Source organism: Falco punctatus (assembly GCF_963210335.1).
Source record: "Falco punctatus genome assembly, chromosome: 3".
Taxonomy (NCBI): Eukaryota; Metazoa; Chordata; class Aves; order Falconiformes; family Falconidae; genus Falco; species Falco punctatus.
This window is the reverse complement of record NC_137582.1, coordinates 109,431,022-109,452,245: the sequence shown is the minus strand read 5'-3', so window position 1 is coordinate 109,452,245 and position 21,224 is coordinate 109,431,022. Positions and strand designations below refer to the sequence as shown.

The window sequence follows — 21,224 nt, the reverse complement described above, 5'->3', positions numbered from 1 at the left end:
GGTTTTATGATTGGAGTGGAACAACAGAGCTGGCAATCGTCTGGTATTGAAAGTAGATGGTGAAACAAGTGTGGCTAAAGACGAAGGAGAATGAGGTGGTAACAACTTTGGAGAGCGTCCGTTGCTCAGGGAGAGATCCAGTGGACCTACGTGTCAAGAACTCTGCTCAGAAACACAGTTCAAGAAATAGGTGCTGTGGCAGTGTCCCTAAAGCAGCTGTTCCACCAAAGTTTTCCTTCCATCTGGGGTGTTGGTAGATGGCTGGGGAGAGTATAAAGGCAAGCAGACATGTGGCACAGAGCACAAGCGCATGGCTTGAGGACAAGAAGTTGGAAAAAAGGAGTAGGCAGTGGGGGTGGAGGTGAAAGTGGATGGACTAGCGGTCATCAGCCTTGGGAGAACTGTCTCTTGGCTGTTTGGGTGGAGTTAGAGCTGGGACATTCCTGGTTTTCTCTAAATCCTGCTTCTATATGATTACCAACTTCTAAGCATACATTCCTCATGCTTGCAAGAAGCGCAGCGTGCAACGTGTAAATGCGTGCCATGTGCAAATGTGTGCAATGTGTAAAACCTTAACTGCAGCTCTACCGCTGTCTGTTGTGTGCCTGTTTACATGTTTTCCTTGAAATAAATTCACTGGAAGTCTGTAAAGAAAGATGGTGATGCACAAGAATGCTATTCTCGTGCTTGATGCCTCTCCAGGGGTGGGACTGTGCTCATATTTAAAGCCACTGAGCATTCAGGAAGGCAGCAGTGCTTTTGTAATGCCACTGATCACCTGAAAATCAGGTGTGCTCATAAAATTAGGAAAAATGAAGGCAGAAGAGCAAGAAAAGAGCATGAGGTTGGGCTCAGTGGACCAGGAGGGAGCACTGAATGCTAAAGGACCGCCGGTGTGCAGGGAAGGTGCTTAGTGATGGGTGAAACGGTCCAGATTAGTCAGGAGCGCAGAGATCCAGCTAGTAACTGAGCTGGGAGAAGGAACTAGCAACTTCTACGTGGCCAGGACTGATATTTGCAGAAGGTGGAGAGAGAACCGCAGCACAGACTGTCTGTAGATGTGGGAAGCACCTGTTGGAGACATGCAGCTAGGGAAGGAGATGATGGAACATCCTGCATGTGTGTTGTATGCGCTCGTGAGCTCCAAGAGCTGCCTGTCTTCATCTCCCAGTATGTGACTGGTGTGAAAGTTGAGCCCTGCTGGTGTAGGGGCTTCCATAGGCTTTGGAGTCTGCGGAGTGAGCTGGAGTTTGTGGAGTGGGCTGGCAAAGACGGGAATATAAAAACTTGTGTAAATGGAACAGGAGTGTTGCGACGAGGGGAGGGAGAAGTGGAATGAAGGCTCTCTTTGGAGTATTCTGGACTTTCTCTGTAAGGTGGCTGTGCAGGAGAGAAATAATTTAAACGTTTCATGGGGAAGACTTGGGCATTGCCTGTCTTGGGCCCTGCAGGTGCCTCAAGGGGCTGCAGCGCTCCTCTCGGGAGCATGGCTCTGGGCTTCCCTGTGTAACATCTGCCCCTCCTTCTTCAGGGTGGGTGTGAAGTCCAGGTTGGAGAGACTTCCAAAGCTCAGTCTAAGCCGCAGCTATCCCGATCCAGTGTCAGTGACGGTCCTGTTCCGTGCCGGAGGTTGAACCGAGACCTTGAGAGCTCCCATCCCAACACCTCCAGCGCTGGCCGAGTCAGGGCACCAGCCCTTTTCCTTCAGGGATGCCGTTGTGGTACCATAAGTGGGAAGTAGCTCCTGCAGGCCCAGCACCATCGGTATGCCGCTTTCCAAGGATCCCAACCACCACTCAGCCGAAGGTCCTCGCTGCACACTGCCGTGTCCCTCATTTCTTCCTTTCTGGACCATCCCCTGGCACAGTGCTTTCATCTGCTCGGGCAGCTCTGCAGGACAAAGCCTCCTTTACTTTCTCCGGCTTGGTTGCTTCTGGGGAAGCCCTCCATCTCCCACAGCTTCCCATGGCGTTTGGAAGGAAATCGGAGAACCCGTCAGCCCCTTTTTGCTGGCTCTTGGCACTGGCACAGTGTTTGGTAGGGCCTGGGCTTGTGCCGTGGGCCTGAGGCACTGGCCTGAAGATGTGAGGTGTGGGTGGAGGCAGGGAAGCCCTAAATGCCACCGGTTTCGTGGCCTGGGGGGACACGCATTTTTTTCCCTCCTGCTCCTGTCCCGGTTTCATGGCCTGGGGGACACGCATTTCTCCCTCCTGCTCCTGTCCCGGTGTGGTGTCCCGGAGGGGCGCTGGCTGCCCCGGCCCGGTGTCCACGTGTCCCGGAGGGGCGCTGGCTGCCCCCCTCCCCTGGTATCGCCGTGTCCCCGGGGGTGATGGCTGCCCTCCCCCCCCCCCCGCGGTGTCCCCGAGGGGGCGCTGGGTGCTCCCGCCGCGCCGCCAGGGGGCGCGTGTGGCAGCGAGGCGGCGCGCGCCGTTGCCATGGCGCCGGCAGCGGGGCCCGGGCCCGCGCCGCATGGAGCCGCCCGCCGCCCCGCGGGGGGACGGGGGGTGCCCGGGGCCGCCGGGCCGCCGCTCCCCGCTCCTCTGGCTGCCCCCGCAGGCCGAGGGCCCGGTGCCGGCAGAGGCCGTGCGGCGCTGGCTGCGGGCCGAGGGCGCCGACCCCGCCGCCCCGGCCGAGGAGCAGCTGGGCCTGGCCTGGCGGCTGCTGTGGCAGGCCGAGGCACGGCTGGGCGAGCTGGAGCGGCGGCGGGCCCAGGAGATGAGAGACGTAAGGGGTCACCGTTAGCCCTTGGGTCTGTAGCCCCGGGCTTTTGGGGCCTTTCCCCCTCCTTTTGCAGCAGCAGGTTAACGGGTGTTCGCAGCTGCTGGCCACTTTCCTCGATGCCTGGCAGCATGCAGCCCAGCTCCGCACACAGGGGTGCTGGGAGCACCCAGTGAGCCCAGCATCTCCCACCGAGCCAGGCTCGGAGCCCCTGCATTCCTACCACCGCCCCCTCCCACCCCCCTCACCTTTCCATCACTCTTTAACATCCCCAGATGCTGTGAGGACATGGTGTCCTACAAATCCTGCAAATCCAGGGGGATGGAGAGCTATTTGCGCCAACAACTCGCTGGCAAGGCCTTGCAAACACACTCCGCGATTGTGATGTTTTCTTTATTTCTAGGTGGAAAGCTATGTGGGTCACGTCCGTCACCTGTCGGAGGAACGGGATGCCATCACCACTGAATATGAAAAAGAAAACGAACATCTCAGGCTTGAGCTGACGCGGCTGCAGCTGCAGCAGGGTAATCCTTTCCCTCCGAAACACAGAGATGCCTTGACAGGTAGCGGCATCCAGGTCTTTAGCAGAGCTGCTGAAAGCTTTTTTGAAAGCAGAGCGGCGTTTCTCAGTGAGTTCTGTTAGAGCAGCGTGTGTGGTAAGGTTTGGGAGGTTGGCAGAAGCGTTAATGAAATATTACAACTGATTTGTAATTGCCTTGAAGGGTCTTGTCTGCTTTTACTGCATTTGTTCAGTGGATTGGGCGGTTTCTTGCTTCGTGTGGCTCTATGGTTGCACTAAGCGTCTTCCAGAGGCTGGTTGAAGAACAGAATTGATGGTGCTGTTTGTTTTCCAACTCTAAATTAGGGACTCCTCAGGTAACGGAATGTTGAACTGTGTTCTGGCTGATGCCAGGGAATTTGCCATTGGCTTTGGTTTAGTCAAAATCCGCATTTTTTAAAACAATTCTGAAGGACAGTGGTATGTTTGTGACAGTGATTCAAAATTTGCCATGTGTGGTTATTTTAGTATAGTTTGGGTTTTTTTAAAACAAATTACTTCACTTACATTTCACTTCAAATAATTTGCTTTCCTCTCAAACCCTGAGGTTGCTTCCAGTAAAAGCAAATATATTTTGCTGGGATTAGTTCTTGATTTTCTTCCTAGTCTTCTGTTGTGGTTTGAGTACTGCTAATAGCACACTCTTATCATTAACTCCTCCTCTCATGGTGCATATTATCCTGGGTCTAAGGTAAAACTGGGAGTGCTAGCACACCTTTAACAGTTTTTTTTTGTTATGCACACTTTATTTGGGGCAGCAGATACAGGAGTTTTGGGTGATTGATTGCAGTTTTGAGTCTCTGCTCAGCTGTGACCTGCCCATGGGCTTCAGGGTTTCATCTGGTGGGGTGACTTTTCAAAGATGGGTGTGCTTAAGCACTGCCTGAAAGTGTGGTTCCTCAGGGCATGTAAAGCCATCATTTAGTGTTGAAAATGCTGACACGCCAGGGTTTAAACTACTCATGAGCCTTCGGGAGCATCACTGTGGCAGAAAACTTTATTACTGGGTCTTGTATCTTCCCCACAAGGTGGCAGACAAATGACAAAAACATCCCGAAAGCTGGTTTTGCATTTATTTCCTGGCAGCGGCTCTGCTCCTTTGGACTTTTTCCATTTTTTTAGGGACTTTTGTGGCTATTGAGCAATGATTAACGCTTAAATGGCAACAGATCCATGTCCGTGGATCTCAGTGTATCCTGTCCATGGTGGGTGGCTGTATGTAATCAAGTTGTTACTAGGCTGCCACCCCCGAGGGGTTTTTGTGGTTCAGCGGTGCTTTGGTGTCGTACAGTGTTTCTGTGCAGCTTTGTGGAGGAGTTTGTTTTGGGATATTACTGTCAGACTTTGGTTTTGAAGACTTGCAGTTGCCATACCGATGGCATTAGCTGCGGTCCTGCGGTATGCATTGATAATTTAGTGATCTGGGCAGCGGGTGAAGCCCTGCCTTCCACCAGGCTGTCCTCTGCAGGGAGGGATGCCACCCCTGATGTGTTCTGGGATGCTTGTAAGATAGTTTTCTTGAGGGACTGACCTTTTGCTTCACAGGTCTGCCTGTTCACACAAAAAAACAAGCAATGCCACTGCCCATCTCTGGCACAGAGTGTATGGCTATGCTTGTACTTCAGCTGCTGCACTTTCTCAAGGACTTCTGTTGGGCCTTTGCCATCTCTGGGTCTTTAACGTGGCTCTGCTGCAGGGTTCGGTGCTGTGTTGCTGTGTCTGTTCCCTGGGCCTCTGCTTTTCATCAGAGTGTGTGCACACCAGCGCAGAGATGCCTCCTGTAGGAGCAGGGCAGGCTGAAGGAGGTCTTAAACCACAAGTTGATTGTCCTCTGGGTCTTGCTGCCCCTCATTTTTGCAGGGCAGCTGGCTGTCTTTAGCAGGGCCACGTTTATACTGCAGATCATGCTGGAAACAGGACTGGAGAAGGGTTTTGTGGAAAGGCAGACCCCAGTCTGCTGGGATTGCTGAACAAAAATGTGGGCAGGGCAAGAAGAGAGGATGGTGGTAGGGAGCTTTTGGGGGGCTGAGGACGATAACAAGTTCAGATGGGAAAGGGCAGCTAAAGACAGAGGCTGGTTCAACGCTGTGGTACAAAGGAGGAGCCTGGCCTGCGGATGGTGAGGTGCTGGTGGATGGGATCTGTCCTGATCTGGCTTGTAGTGACAGTTGGGAATCCTGGCTTTGGGGAGCTGAGAGATTGGGAAGGGAAGGGGCAAAGGCTCGGGGAAATGTGGGAGATCACTCGAGTGGGCTCTCAGGATTGAGCGCACACCCTTTTTCAAAAGCAGCCAAATGGATCAGAAGCTCTGCTTGGTCTGAGGATCACTGGGAGCAATTTGATCTGTTAAAAGCATTTCTGATGATAAAAAGTAAGTTTCTGTTTACATGTTTACTTCTTGCCTGGAAAGAGCTCGAAGGGTTACTGCAGAGAGCAGATGCTGCTGGTTTTATGTTGGGCTATTGATCTGAGCTTTACCTCATTTGGTACCTCTGCCCAGAGTGAAATTTTTCCTTTCCTCGAGGCAGTTCGTAATCTGTTTCCAATGATTCTTGTCAAATATGCCTCAGTGTTTTTGGAGGGCAGATCAATAACTCATGGGCTGCATTACATTTGTTTTTCAGAAAGGCTTTTGGTAATGGCAGTAAACCACAATGCTGTTGGGGGCTTGCCTGGGTTTCTTTAAAAAGTGGGACAAAAAGAATAAATAGTCGTGGCCTGAGCTCGGTTATTGTAATGGCTGTACTGCTTAAACGTACCCAGCATGGATGAGAGGATGCAACTTCTGTGGTGGGTGTGAGGATACTGGTGAATTGCTTATTTCTGAGAAACTTCCTGGGGTGAGAACCTTTGCAAATGTAAAACTCGAAGCGAGTGCAGAGGAGGTGCAGGAGATAACTGCAAGCGGGAACACATCAGTGTATTGGTATAACGTTGCTTCTATGAGGTGTTTGCTTTCTCAAGTGGGACGTGTTGGATGTGGTAGAGGGAAGGTGTTTGAGATATTTCTAAGGGCTTTTACAAGCAGGTAATCGGTGCTGTGTATGGCAGAATCCCTTCATCCTCACAAATATTTTTTCTTCTTCAGCCTGTGGAAAGTTTCTAGGTCCTGTTACCACAAGCTATACTGCTTAATAATGTTTTGCAGGTTGGCTGTGAGGGAAACATTTGCAAGTGAAACTGTCTGTGCAGGAGCCAGCCCTATGAGTTCAGACATGCTTGTCCTGTTTCTGGCTATAAAGCAGAGCAGCTTTCAGCCTATTTTAGATGGGATGTGGCAAAACCATGGGAGGAAACTGCAAGGCTGGTTGAAGGCAAGGGAGAGGGTTCAGTTTAATATGAGCTGTAGGCTCCTCATAATGCATATGGAGCAAGTGACCAGCTATTTTTAAAGTGCAAAATGCAATACTTTGCTCCATTTCATGCGGGAAGGATGCAAACCAGCCACGTTTGACCTCTTCATTGAACGAGCTGTAATTTATAACCACAGGGGAAGGCGAATGGGAAACCGCAGGGTGTTTTCCATCCATAGGGCTGGACAGAGCTGGCTGCAAAATGCAGAGTGGAAACATGTGATTGATTTGAGCCTTAGGATGTGATTGCACTGGGTCCTCTGTTAAATCCAGTGTATGGAAGTGAGGAACAGACTTGTTCAGAGCAGAGTATGTATCCTGTGTAAGAATATAAGGAATATTTGCACTGCTTAACTTCAGACATCTAACTGTATTCCTAAGCAGTGAAAGAGTGTGAATGTCCCTCCTGCTTCTGTACAATACCCACAGCTCCCCACAGTTCCCGTGCTACAGCACTTGGAAACCTTTATAATCTGGTTTGGTCTAGAAATTGGCAGCAGGGATTGTTAGTTTTCTTTTTAATATGAATTATGTAGGGAGGTTTTGAAAAATCCTTCCTGAGCTTAATAAGCTATGGTGTCCAGTGCAGGAGTTGCTGCCCCAACCACGCAGGAGACCAAAGTTTCCTCATTTTCTCCTGGCAGATAAATTTCTAACCATGCAAATGAGGGGCTCTTTTTAACAACTGTTTGTTGCACAAACACAACGGTCCTAGCCATAAACCAGCTTCTCTTGCAAATGTTGTCGTGTATTTGCCTTGGAGGTCATTGAATCTTGAAGTTCTTCCCAGTGCACAGTCTCCCTAGCTATAATTTTGGGATAAATGGTGAAGAATGGGCAGTTAAATTTAAAAGGATTTTTTTTTTGTTCCTTTAATCCTACAGGAGACCTTCATACAACAGGTCTGTGTTACCAGAGGCAGTCCTTAGCCTGGGCTTATGGCTGGTTTTGGAGGAATGAGGGAGTGATTTCTAAGGTTGTGTTTTAAGAAGTACTCTGAGTCCCTTTGAACCCTCTGAGTTCTGCACAAGGAAAAAGTAAAGATATACAGATCTACCTCCCTACCAAACAGCCCTTAGGAAAATAGTAATGCTCTGCTTATATGAGTGCTATGATATTCTGTGTCTCTTTTTCCAAAGAAAATGTTTATGTGATTGCACATCCATCTGTTTGGTTTCTCTCAATGCCCATTTAATTTGTTGTTTAGTTGCCACCAGGCTGTATTAAGGGTCAAAAGGATTGAGGATAACCAGGTTGGTGAGACTTAGCTGCCGGGTGGAAGAAAATGGTTGTAATAAATCTCGCGCTGAAGACAAGGCAGGAGAACTCAGTCTAGATGCAGCAGGTCCTCTCACCTGCTCGGCAGGCAGGGTGGTGGCTGTGAGCAGAAATGTTGGGACAGATCAGAAACATCAGGACGGAGGGAATAGGGCTGAGACAATAGGTAAGAACAGGGGGCAGGAGGCAACAAGGGAGATGGGAGAAGAGACTTTAGGAGCTGTTGGGCTCCGGGAGATATGGGGACTGTTGCAGTGGGGAGTGTTTGGAGGAGCTGGGACCTCAGATCTGCAGGAAACCATGATTTTTTTGCTCTTTTGCTCACAGCAAGCCTTGTCTTGCAGAAGCCCAGCTGAAGGAGATTGAGGAGATGCTGGAACAGGAAGGTTTGTCCGAAATAGCTCACAGTAATGCCAGTGAACAGATTGCTTATTTACTGGTAGAAAGAACAACGCTGCTGGAGAAACTGGAGATCACAGATCAGAAGTTGAATTCACACAGCTACGCAGACAGGCTGCACATGGCACAGCTTCAGGTACCTCCTGCTTTAGCTGCTCAGGCTGGCTGAAAGTGTGCTGGGGAAAAGGATGTCTTGGAGATTTTTAGAGTAAAAATACTTCACCTGTCTATGAGGACACTGGATTCTTAATACTGATGTTGATTTCTTTGTTAGTTTTCACACTTGCATATTTACACTTGATCTGCTCCCACATCTTGCACAGGGATAGTGAATAGGATTCATTTTAACAGAGAAAATGTTGAAGAATTTGTGATATAGTTGGTCTGAGGATCTTCATTGCATAATAATGACTTTCTACTAATCTAGATTTCCTGGTGATCCAGTATTTAATTTCAGATGACTAAGTTCCCATGAAAATCGTGAATTTAAAAAAAAAAAACAACACCTTTCCCTATACTTAAAGTGAGGTTAAAACTCTTCCGTTCCAGCTGCTGAGCTTGAGGATGGAAGTTAAACAAACCTCTGCTTACACACTGAGTTCAGTAAATAAATTTCACCATGACTTGATGATTGGCAGGTTAGAGAGGACCATCCGTGTCCTGATTTTTTGCTTTCCGAGGTGAGGAATTTTGACAAATGGTGGAGGAACAGCAGCTACTACATGTTAGAGAGACAGTTTGTGGCCGATCGCCTCAGCTGGGGAGATCTCCCTCCCACCAAGGCCTCCAATGTCCACCTGCTACTGAGTATGGCTGTTTCACAGAATGGCAGCCCAGGAGCTGCTGGCTCTTGTAGCTGTTCACAGGAAAGCCCTCTTGGGGCCAGAGGGGACTGGCTGGGTTGGGTGGCCTCCAAGTTAGAGCTTCTTGGCCTTTTTTGAGTAAGCTTGTTGAGGATGGGACACTTGGAAGCCCTGCTGCAAAGCTCAGCTTGGTTTGGGCTGTGTTGCACCATCTGACCAGAAGCCAAATGCAAAATCTCAAAAGGCAACGTCATAAGAGGGCAAATATGTCATGACAGTGCATCACAAATGGTCTCCTTGCCTCCAGTGGTACGTGGTGTCTGAACCAGAGGTGCTATTATTGTGTCCAGTAGTCCTTGATTAATTTTTATCTTCCATGAATTTGGTTGCTTGTTAAACCTGTGCAGTTTTCTTAATATCCTCAACGATTTGTAGCGAGGACTTTCACAGTTCAGCTACTGTCACAGGAAGCTCCTTTGTTTCAATCTACCATCTCCGGGCTTCGTTCAGTGCTCTCCAGCTCTCGTATGAAAAGGCAGCGAACAATTGCCCTTTTATCTGCCTTTTCTGTGCCACTTGAGATTTTAGTGACCTCAAGAGCATCCCTTTCTGGCTGAAGAGCTACTCCTACTAACTACTCTAGGGTTGGGTGTCATTCAGGATGCATCCATGGTACATCTTAGATGTAACTATCCATCTTAGAATGAAAGAATCTTGTTTGCAGTGAGGCAGAGGAGCTTCCCTGATGTGCTGCCTCCCACTCTTGGATAGAAAACACCTCTCTGCAAATCAAATAATCTACAGTGGATGCCCGTCACTTGATACTTTTTCTTTTTTTCTGCAAACACACAGTTTTCCCTATGAAGCACTGTGATAGAAACCTCACTGTAGTTAAAGAGGAAGCAGAGCTGTAACCTTCCAATGAAATGCCACTTAACTACATCTGCTACTAAGCATTTCCCAGATGTGATTGGATTTGCTCTTCTTCCAGAGCCAAGTAAGGAAAGCAGGGCCAGGGCAAAGGAAGGTCACAGATGTCTGCAAGTCTGGTGTTGAATCCAACCTTCCTGCACAAAACTTGTCCTTCTGAGGATGCAGCTGATGGGAAGAAGCCTCTGCCTCACAGGCTGTTGCTAAAGCACTTGGTCAGGAAGGTTAAAGTGCAGGTTTCTCCCATGGATCACTTCAGATGAATTTAACTTGAATTTTTGTCTCCCAGAGGGAATGACTGGCCACCCTGCGTTGGAGCTGAGCTACCAAGCAGGGAAGAAAGGCAGATTGCTGGAGCCAGGGGAGCAAGCAGGCAGGGAGCAAAACTGCAAATAAGGGTTAGGGCTTCTGCCTTCTTCTGCTCTTGTTCTTTTTTATTTCTTCATGCACCCCGTGGCTGAACGCCCTCTCCACCTGGCTGCAGACTTCATGAAGAAGAGCTCCAGCGTTTGCACTGGCGGCTTCTCCTAGCAGTCTCCTCTCAGGTCCATTCTTTCTCATGATCTAATGAACATGTTTCTGTAACTGGTCTGGACTACTGGGTGAAGACAGAGAGTGTTGCTCCAGCTGATCTCGGTGAAGGACAGAGCCAAGGCAAAATCTTCTGTTTGGAAACAATATAGGCTGTCTATGCATGAAGGACAGTGTGGATTTTACTTGAATTCCTCCTGGTGCATGGTGCCAGGATCCCCTAGTAGGTAGACAGCCCTGTAAATACCTGACTTTTACCCACTTTTCATGCAGCTGTTTAGAGGAATAAGACTTATTAAAGGAAAATATATGTTTGCATGATCTAAACACACTTTAAGTATAATGCTCCTTGTTTCTAATCAAACACAACTTCTCTGCAGTCCTTATATTGGATACCTTGTCTGTGTCTTTAAAGCCAGGTGAAAGAAAGCTATGTTGGAACTCTATTTTTCAGGAAAACATTTTCTCTAAAGCAGACTGTTTATCTTCCCCAGATGATGTCATTGCTGTCCATGCTTGTGAACTAGAAACTGTTGATTAAGCACTCCATTGTTTGGGGTAGCATCATACTTGTTTTACACAATCATTAGAGTCACAGCAGTGTTAGAGGTTAATAGGTTAATTGCTCTTGTTACTCTGTTTACTGGAAGATGTAGCCTTTCTTATTCTCAAATGACCTGTTACGTACTTTTTTTTACTCTTAGACTGAAGGTCCAGACACGTTCCTGACTGTTACAGAAATGAATGCAGCTTTTCGCTAGACTGCTCAGGCATAATTGATTTTTTTGATGCATCCCCACTAATGCAAAAAGCCAGGGTACAAACATGTATCTTTGTGTGGTAGTCACTAATACATATGTGGGGAAATGCTTTCCGAGTGCTGGTGGAAGGCATGGCATGTGCAAACGTGCTCACCTCTCTAGAGCCAAGGTGCAAAATATTAATTGCAACCAACCTCCTGAGCGTTAGCAAATCCTTGATGCTGGTTCAGTTGTGCAGGCTGCAGGGAAGCAGGAATCTGTTAACTCGGCAAGTGGTTCAAAAGAGAGGAACGTGAGGAAGTAACGCAGCATTACTCTGATAAAGTGAGTCAAGCATACTTGGCCCCAACACATTTCTTTGGACAAAGCTGAGCCCACAGGCTCGAAGAGGAAGATGCCAAGGAGATCACAGGTTGTAAGAGAAAACAGTGAACCCACAGAGTTCCCAGTACTAGCTGAGACAACTTGAGGGGTTTTCACAAGGATTTGGGAAACTGTGCTTGAAACATCCTCTTCAAATATAAGGTGTGATTACAAAACCCCTTCTAATAAAGTTATGTTAAAACTGAAAATCCTACACACTGGTGTTGAGTGATACATGGTAGCATGCTTTCTAGTCATATTAATTTATTAAAATCTCTCTTCTGTGCAAGGATGATTTCGATCACACTCAGCAGACAGAAGATGAACTTCAACAACATCACGAATCCATGCAGCTTACTGGAGAGGCAATGCATAAGGTGACAGTTTTGCACGTTTTCTTGCTGATGAAAAGGCCCATAGTTGAGATTTCAAGCTGTGGGTCTGCTCTTAAGCATGCTGTGAGGGTTTTTTATAATTGTTTTTAGCTGATGGGATGCAAGTGGGCTCTGAACTTCAGGCTGTGCAACCACATCAGCCTGGTGCTGCGCATGGGTTAATCACTTCTGCTGAGAGCCTGGGTTAATGTCTCACCAGCTTTGGTCAGGGCTGGCTTGGAAGCACTCACCTGCCTTTAATGGTATGTCAAAGAAATGGCATTGGAGATGAGCGGACCAAAGTCCAAAGGAGTGAGAAATAGCTCTTTTTATATCAACTGAAATGACTTTTCTGCAGAACCCCAGGACAGCAGGAGCAGGTCTTTCTCCTTCACTCTAGGATCGGAGGTGCCAGGTTGGCTTGAGGGTAGCTCTCACGATGGCCGGGGGACCATGGACATGCAGAATTGACTTGTCCTTGGAGCAGACTCTCACGGGGTGTGGTGGAGCCCTCTGCTTGGAAAACCTTGTGTATTATGTGTTTGAAAATGCATTGTAATTAATGGCATTGTCACAAGGAGGGAAAAACAGAGCCTTGTGTCGGGAAATAGCCACAGCATGCTGTTCACCACCTGCTCTATGGCATGTGTCTATGGTGAAGAGGGTTATCCACTGCGTGTCTGCCTTCTGCCTCTGCAGTGGCTTCCCTGACCTCACCTGCTTTCTGTTTGTGTTGCCACCTTTGTCCTGGCAGGCCAGGAGTAGTGTGGAGGAGGGACCTGCCTTGGTTACATCACTGGGAGGGTTGTATCTTTTCCGTTGGAGCATTAGCTCTTGTGTTTCAGTTCTACAGGAAAGAGCTGGAGAGGGAACAAGCAGCACATGCAAGAGTTGAACGAGATCTGGATGAGGCCACACAGAGGCTGATGACAGCCCAGGAAGAGATCCAAAGGTTGACAGATGAGCTGGATGCACAAAGAAAGGAGCAGAGCAAAACAGGTAAGCGCTTCTCTTGTGGCCAGTCCCAATTACTGGCCTGTGCTTAGCCCGCCCCTGGTTAGTGTAAGCCTTGGACTTCTCACCCAGGGGAGCTGGAGGCAGGCTGCCCAGGGTTCTCTTTGCTTGTAATGTGGAAAAATCAGGGTCAGATGTTAGCCTGGTACCTAGGAGATCTGAATGCAGTTGTTAACAGTCACAAATCAATTAATTCTGAATGGGGAAGGCTGAGACATGGGGTTATCTGATCCATTATTACAGCAGCAGGGTCTTGACTGACTTTCTGGCTTCTGTACAGGGAGAAATTCAGGCTCTTGCAGGGGATGGAGAAGAAATGATTTGGTCCAGAGACAGAGTAGCTATAATGCCACATACACAGTGTTAGCACAGCTTGACCATGAATTTTTAGGTTCCTCAGATGCTGTGTTTGGGATGCTGCCTGGTTAGGAGCTGTTAGCAAGTGCTCATAAGCAGAGCGTATCAGCAGTCTGGAAGTGACTGGTTAGATTCTTATCACTGGTGATATTTGCTTAACCTCTTTGTTGAAATAACTGTTGTTGACCAGCCCTTAAGTATTAATTTATTTTTTTTTTAATTGCTGACTGTAAAAATAAATGGTTTTCTGTAGGGAAATCAAATTACTTGATAAAACTCCTATTGGAGAGGTCTCTAAAGCCAGGTGCTTCGCTGCTGCTTCCTACAGGAGACTTCCTCAAGCAAAACACTAGTTTCTGGATGCATTTTCTTGGATTACTTAATTGTCCCAAAATCTGTGATGCAAAATTTCAGTGGAGAACAGCAAAATGTGATGAGAGAACATGTTCTGACCCCATGTCCCTTTGCAGAGAGTGGTACCACCTGGGTAGGGTTTCTGTGTGAATTGCAGGTCCTACTGCAGACCTCGCAGCTCATGCCCAGCACTCAGACCTAACTAAACCTTCTAGCCAGTTTCCAAACCCATCATTTACAGCCTTTTAATCAAAGGCAGGGAAATGAGCACTCTGTGGGCATCTGCTTTGTGTATTGATCGATACACGTGTCCCTGGGGATGGAGCGAGCATCACGTTGCAGCCTCCCAACAGTACTGCTTCTCCAGATCCCGGACAGGCTGCAGTGTGCAGCTCTGCTCAGCGGATCATAGCCTTCATGGGGGAATCTCTGGTTTAGAATCTTCTTAAGTATCAAATGAATATAAAACTTTCCAAACTGTGAGTCAGGGTTTGAATGCTTGTTATGTCTGTGTGGTTTATTATGTCGCGAGTATTAGTGTGAGGAATTACTGTTATAACATCTTAGCGGCTTCCCTGATGATGAATATCGGCATGCCTTCTCCCAATGAACTTCAGAGCCAACTGCTCTGTAAGCAAATTGATGTTCTAATACAAACCTAAAATGAAATCTCTGATCTTTAGTAAACCTCCACTGGCACAGCATATTTTTGTTCAACGATAACTTGCAGCTGCTTGCTTGCATTGAAGAGAAAATACAAGATTGCTTCTGGCCACTTTGTAGCCCTGTTATTGGGTCTTTGGTGATTAGAGATTTTGAATTGTGTGCCTAGCTGTGTACTAGTTTATTTTTTAGTTTTCCTTCAACTCTGTATTTAAAGTGCATTAAAAACGTTGCAGAGTTTAGCTTTCAGCAACATATGTATGGGCTGTCTCAGTAAAACTGTCTCTTTTATCCTCATAGAGTCGGCCTCGTCGTCAGTTCTGCAAGCACCTGAGAGCCAGGAAGAATGGAGAAAGAGCGGTAAGTTATGCTATTTACAAGTGGTGAAGATCCAGAATTTTGTCAAGGCTTTCTGTAGTGCTAAACGGGCTTTTCAGCAGAATAACAACACTTTGGTAGAAGGTGTTCCTTGCCTTTTATTTCAAATCACAAAACTGAAAATACCGTATCAAGATCCTTGTGTGAAACAGGGGTTTGGGGCTGTAGGTTGTGGTTTATTTTGGTTTTGCCAGACTGGGATCTAGAAAGAATGTATGTTTTAATTTTTGCCTGAATAGAAGTCAAACTTATATTCAAACAAACAAATTTCCTGTGCCCAGTATTAAGCTGAAAAGGGAAAAATCTGTGTCTTCTCACTGGTTTTACTTAGGATTTGGATACCAGGGCATACTCACAGCTTTCTGTCAGTGTGCTCCTAATACATCTTTTCCTGTTTCTTGCACTTCAAATACTAGATAGTCTGTGCTAATTGATGTGATGGTTATATATATTTATTGATTCAGACTCGAAGGGTTGGTATGCAACCCTAATTTTTACTGTACTGGCCATTTCCTAAATATTAATGCTAGCACAACACTGATACACTAACTGTGATTGTGTTTGTGCTTGCAGAAAGTTATGAATTCTATGATGAAAGTAAGAAATATGGCTGTTTGGGTTTTTCAAAGCTTACCCTAGCTGTTTGGGAAACCCATACCTAAATATCTGAGGTGAGGCATTTTCCATGATCCAGAGGTGAACTGAATCGCTGAAATAACTGTGGAGAGACTGCTGTGCTCTTATAATAAACATAGCATTGCTATTGAACCTGCATCTCCAGAAACCTCTGCTATTTGAGGAAAAGGACGTGTCACCATATATATGGAAAACTGCTCTGTGCTGTCGCATAAGGGCAAGGCAATTTCAGAAACCTTACTCATGCAATAGCCCCCCTCTGAGCTTGGTCAAGGGCCACACTGGTGTTGGTGACCGGTTTTTTCTGTTCCATACAGACAGGACTGAGCTACAGAAGGCCATGGAGCACAACAGCAGACTGGACAAGGAAATTCTGGCACTGCGAGCACGGGTCCAAACGCTCGACTTGGAAAGAAAAGCGTTCCTGGATCTGGTGAGTACCCATCTCCTGGTCTGCTGTGGCACCAGCGAGTCCTTCCAGAACTGCCGTTCTGATGTTTCATGGCTCGGGGAGTAATAGAATCTGGGAAACAAACAGGATAAATATCCCAAGAGTGTTTTAAAGCAGCTGCTGTTACTGCAGCCCTGAAAAAATTCAGCTCTTACAGCATCCTTCAGCGCAGGGAGAGTTTGATACTTCACAGAATGGGGGGTGAGCTGTACGCGCTCAGGTTGAGGTGTGCTGTAGGGCTCTGAAATACGTGTTTTCCTGTGCCCAGCGTACAGGCTCAGCTTGAAGCTTTCTTTACTAGCTCATATTTGCACAAAATCAAGGGGGTGAACAGAGTAAGCAATATTTCTACCTTTTCTTGGGGGCTGTTACTAAAGACAGTCATTTTAGTCTAAACTCCAGTACTAGCTATTTATAAAGGAATTTTTGATTTAGGCTCATGTTTTGATACTTCTCAGCCTCTTTGGCTTTTTAATGTGGCTGTGTTGATTTGCTCAGTAGAAGAATAAACATCTTTTCATTTTGTGTGGGCTTTTTTCAGTGAATTACTTACTATTACATTACTCTGAGTTAAATGCTTGACGTAATAGATTTAGGATTCTCTAAATGCATTAATCTTTATCAACAAGAGTTCCTCACTGAGATTGCCAATAGTGAATGAATATAACAGTCTGTTTCCCATTAAAGTGTGTTATTTGGCATGAATTCTGTTTCTGTTCTTAAAATTCTTTATATCAGTCCTTCAACAGCCTATAATTGGTTGCCAGCAGCCTATAATTACTTATGCCATCCCAGCACAGAAAGCCCAGTAGCTATCTTGTTCTCTTGGATTAAAATGAGTATCTTAATAATTTAAGTATTTCTGAGAATATTTCTTTCAAATAATATCCAAGGCTTACTTTCTTGAATATAATTTATTCACGTTGGAGGATTTTAAAAATTTAGTGGGTAGTTCTGTCCCTTGCATTTAAAAAAGTTGCTGGCTCTTCCTTAGCTAAGCGTATCTGTCCTCTCAAACCTTGTATTTACAGGACAGTCGGTTTCTGGGTCTGCAAAAATATGTAATTTAGTTCACTTTCCTCTGTTTACATATATTTTTTTTATTCCAAATAACATTTTCTTTGCTTTAGGACATTGCTTCTTTCAGTCACTAAGTATATATGCACATGTGTGTGTGTGTGTGTGTATATTTTTAACCTGTATAAAAAAAGAAATATATATACACAAAAAATAGAGAGCTACACAGAAGGTATTGTTTTCTCTGTACAGAAGAAAAATGTAGCCAGACTGAGAGCACGCCCAACCAACCATGTTGTTAAGCTAAAAGCATGTTATCTTTCTGTTCCTTGGAATGAGGTGTAACTATTGGCATAGAAGTTAGAAAGCCATAGTTTTTAATTTGTAGAAGCTGAAAGCGTGCTTACTATGAGCCACAGAACTTCTGTGTCCTGAAGTTTTGTTTTTTTTCTGCCTGTGAGTTGCGGACAGCAGGGTGAGGAGCAGGCTGGCCATGGCTTTGGTTTGGTGGTCAGTGGGAGACCGATGGCGTTTCTGCCACATGCTCCACCAGTTGGAGTATTGAGCCTTAATGGTGCAGGATTTGGTGTCTGTGTGGTGTGAGCGAGTCTGTGTGAGTGGGCTCTGCCTGTGGGTGTGGGTGGAGGCATGGCACAAAGCTGAAGAAAGGAGGAAAAATGCGTGCTGAGAAAGTGGTGCGTGAAGGCTTTGCAAGGGCTGATAGCTCCGGGCTGCTAAATCTGCAAAAAATTATAAACTTGGGACACCAGTGGCCCGCTGAACCTGTGCAAGGCCTGCACTGACTGCGTGAGGCTCAGATGGCATCCGTGTGTGCTGCTGGGCACACTCGAAGGGTGCAGGATTATATCTGCACCTGATGGGGAGCACTTCAGGAACACCCATCCAGGAGCCACTGTGGTACAATTCTGCCTTTCCATAAACAGCTGGGGTTGGCTTCCCAGCTGCTGCTCCAACTGGCAGCCACGAGTATGTGCAAGTGACTGTGTGGTGTGAACACTTACCTGCTAATTAATATTATATTGATCCTATCGATAACAACAAAGACTAAAAGGTGTCCTCAGAAGTAGTGGTTGTAATCTGTCTACCTCTCTGCACTCAGTCCTGTTTGGTAAAAGGGGATGTACAACATGTGCATGATCAGTAATTAAAATAAATTAAGAAAACCTGCTTACCCTTTAATGCAGCATGCATTCCTCCTTTTACTGCTCTTTACATCCCTCAGTAGTCTGAGACCACCCAGCTGGAGCAACCACACAATCTCAAGCTGTGTGGTTGATATTAATAAATCTGTAGCTTATCTACAGCAAATTCGAGGGGCATCTTAACTCTCTAAGCCAGCAAGATGAACAGTCACCAAAACCAAGTGTTTTTCTTTTGAAGATTGAACAGCTCAAAGAGGAGATCTGTGAGTATCAGAAGAGCGAGAAGCAAGGACTTCCATTGCCTGCACCCACCGAGGCTGAAGAAGTCGCAGTGTCCTCGCTGCAGGTATTTTCAAGGGCTCTTTGTTTGCCATTCTAGAAAGCAAATCGAGCAAGCAGCCCCACCTCTGCGTTCCAGGCCCCTGCCATAAATGAAGACACCAGAATTGTCATGCAGGAGTGGTTGTGTTTTCCTTTCCACGCACCCTGTGCAGGTGTGACAGAGGATTTGTGTTGGGCCTGATGGATACGCTAATGTGTAGAGCACATCTGTTGGCCTAAGCTAATACTCACTAGTGCCCTCGTATTATTATGGGTCTGGGGGAGCTTTTGCTCCTATGGCCAGTAGATTACCTAATGCAGACAAATGTAGACGATGTAGCTCATGTTTTCTGGTTGTCTTGTTTATTTATGATAATATGATAATCACATTGTGCTAAGATTTCAGTCTTAACTACATGCTGAGTTTTCATTTTCTCTTGAGACACAGGGCACAAAGGATGAAGCGGGGGTGGAAGGAGACTGCGCTTCAGGCAAAGCTGGCTCAGATCAAGAAGACAGACGTCAGAGTAGTGAAACACTTCACAGAAGGTGAGCAGTGTAGGAATCCTTCATTGTTGTATTTTCACGGTGGCTTACCTGGTGCTCTGGTTGCTGATATTCTGTCTTGCAGAGTGGATTTAAGTACTGGATTCTTTAGAATACTCTTTGGTGCTAACTTTGTTGCTCTGCTCCCAAAGCAGAGGTAGTGCCTGTCCTGAGTAGGTCTGTAGCCTTTGGTATCAAGAATGCAGGCTGTTTTCTGACACTTTCTCCAGTTTGTTGCTTTCCTAATATAATAGGGTTGGGCTTTTGGGGCTCTCTGCAGACAAAAGTGTTGGTTTTGGAACTGTTTTGCTGCTGGGAAGATTTCTCTGGATTTGGTTGCTGTCCAGGGTTATACCAAAACACTTGGCTTTCAAATGTAAATATGTAAACTGGGATTTTTAAGGGAAGTCAAAGTTTCTTTCTCCTGTGGCCTGTTCGGAAAGCTGCTGCGCCTCTTCTAGCAGGTTCAAAGAGGAAAGGGGGTCTGATCCCAGCCCTCTGACTTTTTCTCTTCAAATGCCCAAGCCTGTTTCCCCCCTCTCAAGGAGCTGAATTTGCCGTTGCCTCTCTGCTGTTAGCATCCTTGTGCCTGACCAGTTTTCTCCCTGGATTTTCATCACTATTTGTGTGGAGCCCACCTAAATAAGAGCAGGCATGGGTCAGGCTGGATGTGAGACTCAAAATTAGTAGGACAGAAATATTCCATAGTGGAAAACACATTGGCTTTTTCATGATGTGTGTCAATAGGTTTACATAGCAGTTCTAGCCTTGGTGATGGTGGTCTTTGGTGTGTAGGTGCCGAGAGGTGATTGAAAACATCGAGGGCAGGAATTCACAGCTCCTTCACAAGCTGCAAAAACTGGAGCAGGAGCATGAGGATTTGGTTGAGCGCAATGAAGAGCTGGAATCAATTCTGGGAGAGACGCAGATCCAAACCAAGCAGGAGAAGGAACAGTTTGAGACTGAGGTGGAGGGACTTCACCGGAAAGTAAGTAAGGAATGGAGGAAATACAGTTTGGGTCTGCTTAATTCTAGCTGGTTTTCTCTCTGCATAATGATTGGTAAAATAAAATTACGGTTGACCTAAACCTGCAGGCTGCTTTGTTTAGTTTGACAAGAAATACAACTACGAAAATCTGGCAGTTTCAGAAAAGAGGTGAAAAGAAGGAAAAAATTCCAGCGGTTGAGTAAATGACGGTTGCTCTGGAGGTGCAGATTCCTCCAGTGTTACAGCAGCATTGTCTTTTCCAGCCCCTGTCCCTGCTCTCCGTGCTTGGGCAAGCAGCGTTAACTAGCTAACAGAGCTCCTGCATCCACAGGAGTGAGACCAGGCAGCGCTCCCTCCCTGTAAAGCCTTTCTGTACATGTGGGCGCTGTACACCCTTCGCTTTCTTGGCTGAGCTGAAGCAAAGCCTGTTTCAAATTCAAGTTGCATCTTATTTTCTCAGGAACTATTTCTTCTGAGCCTGTTGTAGCTCAGAAGCTCTTATTTCCCCCCCAGAGGCTGTCCTAGATGGCATCAGTGCTCCTGACAGTCTCCTGCAGGAACTGCTTTTCCATGTTGGATGGCTGTTTCTTCTGCCTGCAGTTCCTGCTGAAGAGCAAGTTCCAGGAAGCCCCAAGTCCTCTTGAGGCTCAGAAGAGAGGCAAGAGGTTTTCCTGAAGCCCATGTCTCTTAACCTGGCACGCATGACAGAACTCCAGGCTTTGATTTGAATCTCTAACCTCTCTCCAGACCTGTCCAACAGGTGGAAATGGTCAGCGCAGGACACTGTTGCTCCTTGATCCCAGGAAAGGTCACCGCTTCAGCATGCTGGTGGCAAAAGGTTGTACTTCTGGCTTTTCCCCAAGCACAGCATCTCGTAAACGTGTCAGCCCATGTGTCAAACACTGAGGCACTTCTGGGTGTGGGGGCCAGGATCTGCACTGCCTGGGGACATCCTAGCTGAACATAAATTTGAGGGGATGGAGAGTTTCCTTCGTTGCCTGCGATCTCTTAGTGCAGGATCTGCTGTTGAATGGGGCAGCCGTGGCTGGAGACTTCTTTTTGAAGTGCTGTGATAAGCTGATCCATCTGGAGCTGCTCTGCTCAATCTTGATCAAGATGTGACCTTGACAGTCTCTTCCTAACTCGCATCCTACTTGATTTTGGGCACCCTCATCCCAGGGCAACCTGAATCTTTTCCTGTTAATAGGACAAGTCCACTCAGATCATCCTTTGACTTTAGGAGGTTGATAGGAAGTCTTGGTTGTTT

At 46.7% G+C, this 21,224-nt stretch overlaps 1 protein-coding gene across 8 annotated transcripts in view; it reads left to right on the top strand.

Annotated features, from left to right (window-relative positions):
* Positions 1 to 64: 64 nt before the first annotated feature.
* Positions 65 to 21,224, top strand: part of CCDC30 (coiled-coil domain containing 30) — a 38,610-nt gene continuing 17,450 nt past the window's right edge. For 2 of the 8 annotated variants that reach the window (XM_080378311.1, XM_080378309.1), the window contains exons 1-10: positions 2,332 to 2,724; positions 3,122 to 3,242; positions 8,253 to 8,443; positions 11,986 to 12,072; positions 12,915 to 13,068; positions 14,758 to 14,817; positions 15,789 to 15,904; positions 18,341 to 18,448; positions 18,866 to 18,972; positions 19,765 to 19,957. In XM_080378311.1, coding sequence (XP_080234437.1) covers positions 2,470 to 2,724; positions 3,122 to 3,242; positions 8,253 to 8,443; positions 11,986 to 12,072; positions 12,915 to 13,068; positions 14,758 to 14,817; positions 15,789 to 15,904; positions 18,341 to 18,448; positions 18,866 to 18,972; positions 19,765 to 19,957 — 1,392 coding nt within the window. In that variant the 5' untranslated portion in view covers positions 2,332 to 2,469. Of the gene's footprint in view, positions 2,038 to 2,058; positions 2,725 to 3,121; positions 3,243 to 8,252; positions 8,444 to 11,985; positions 12,073 to 12,914; positions 13,069 to 14,757; positions 14,818 to 15,788; positions 15,905 to 18,340; positions 18,449 to 18,865; positions 18,973 to 19,764; positions 19,958 to 21,224 lie in introns of those variants that run through there. The other 6 variants (XM_080378312.1, XM_080378314.1, XR_013926580.1 and 3 more) reach the window with 6 other exon arrangements.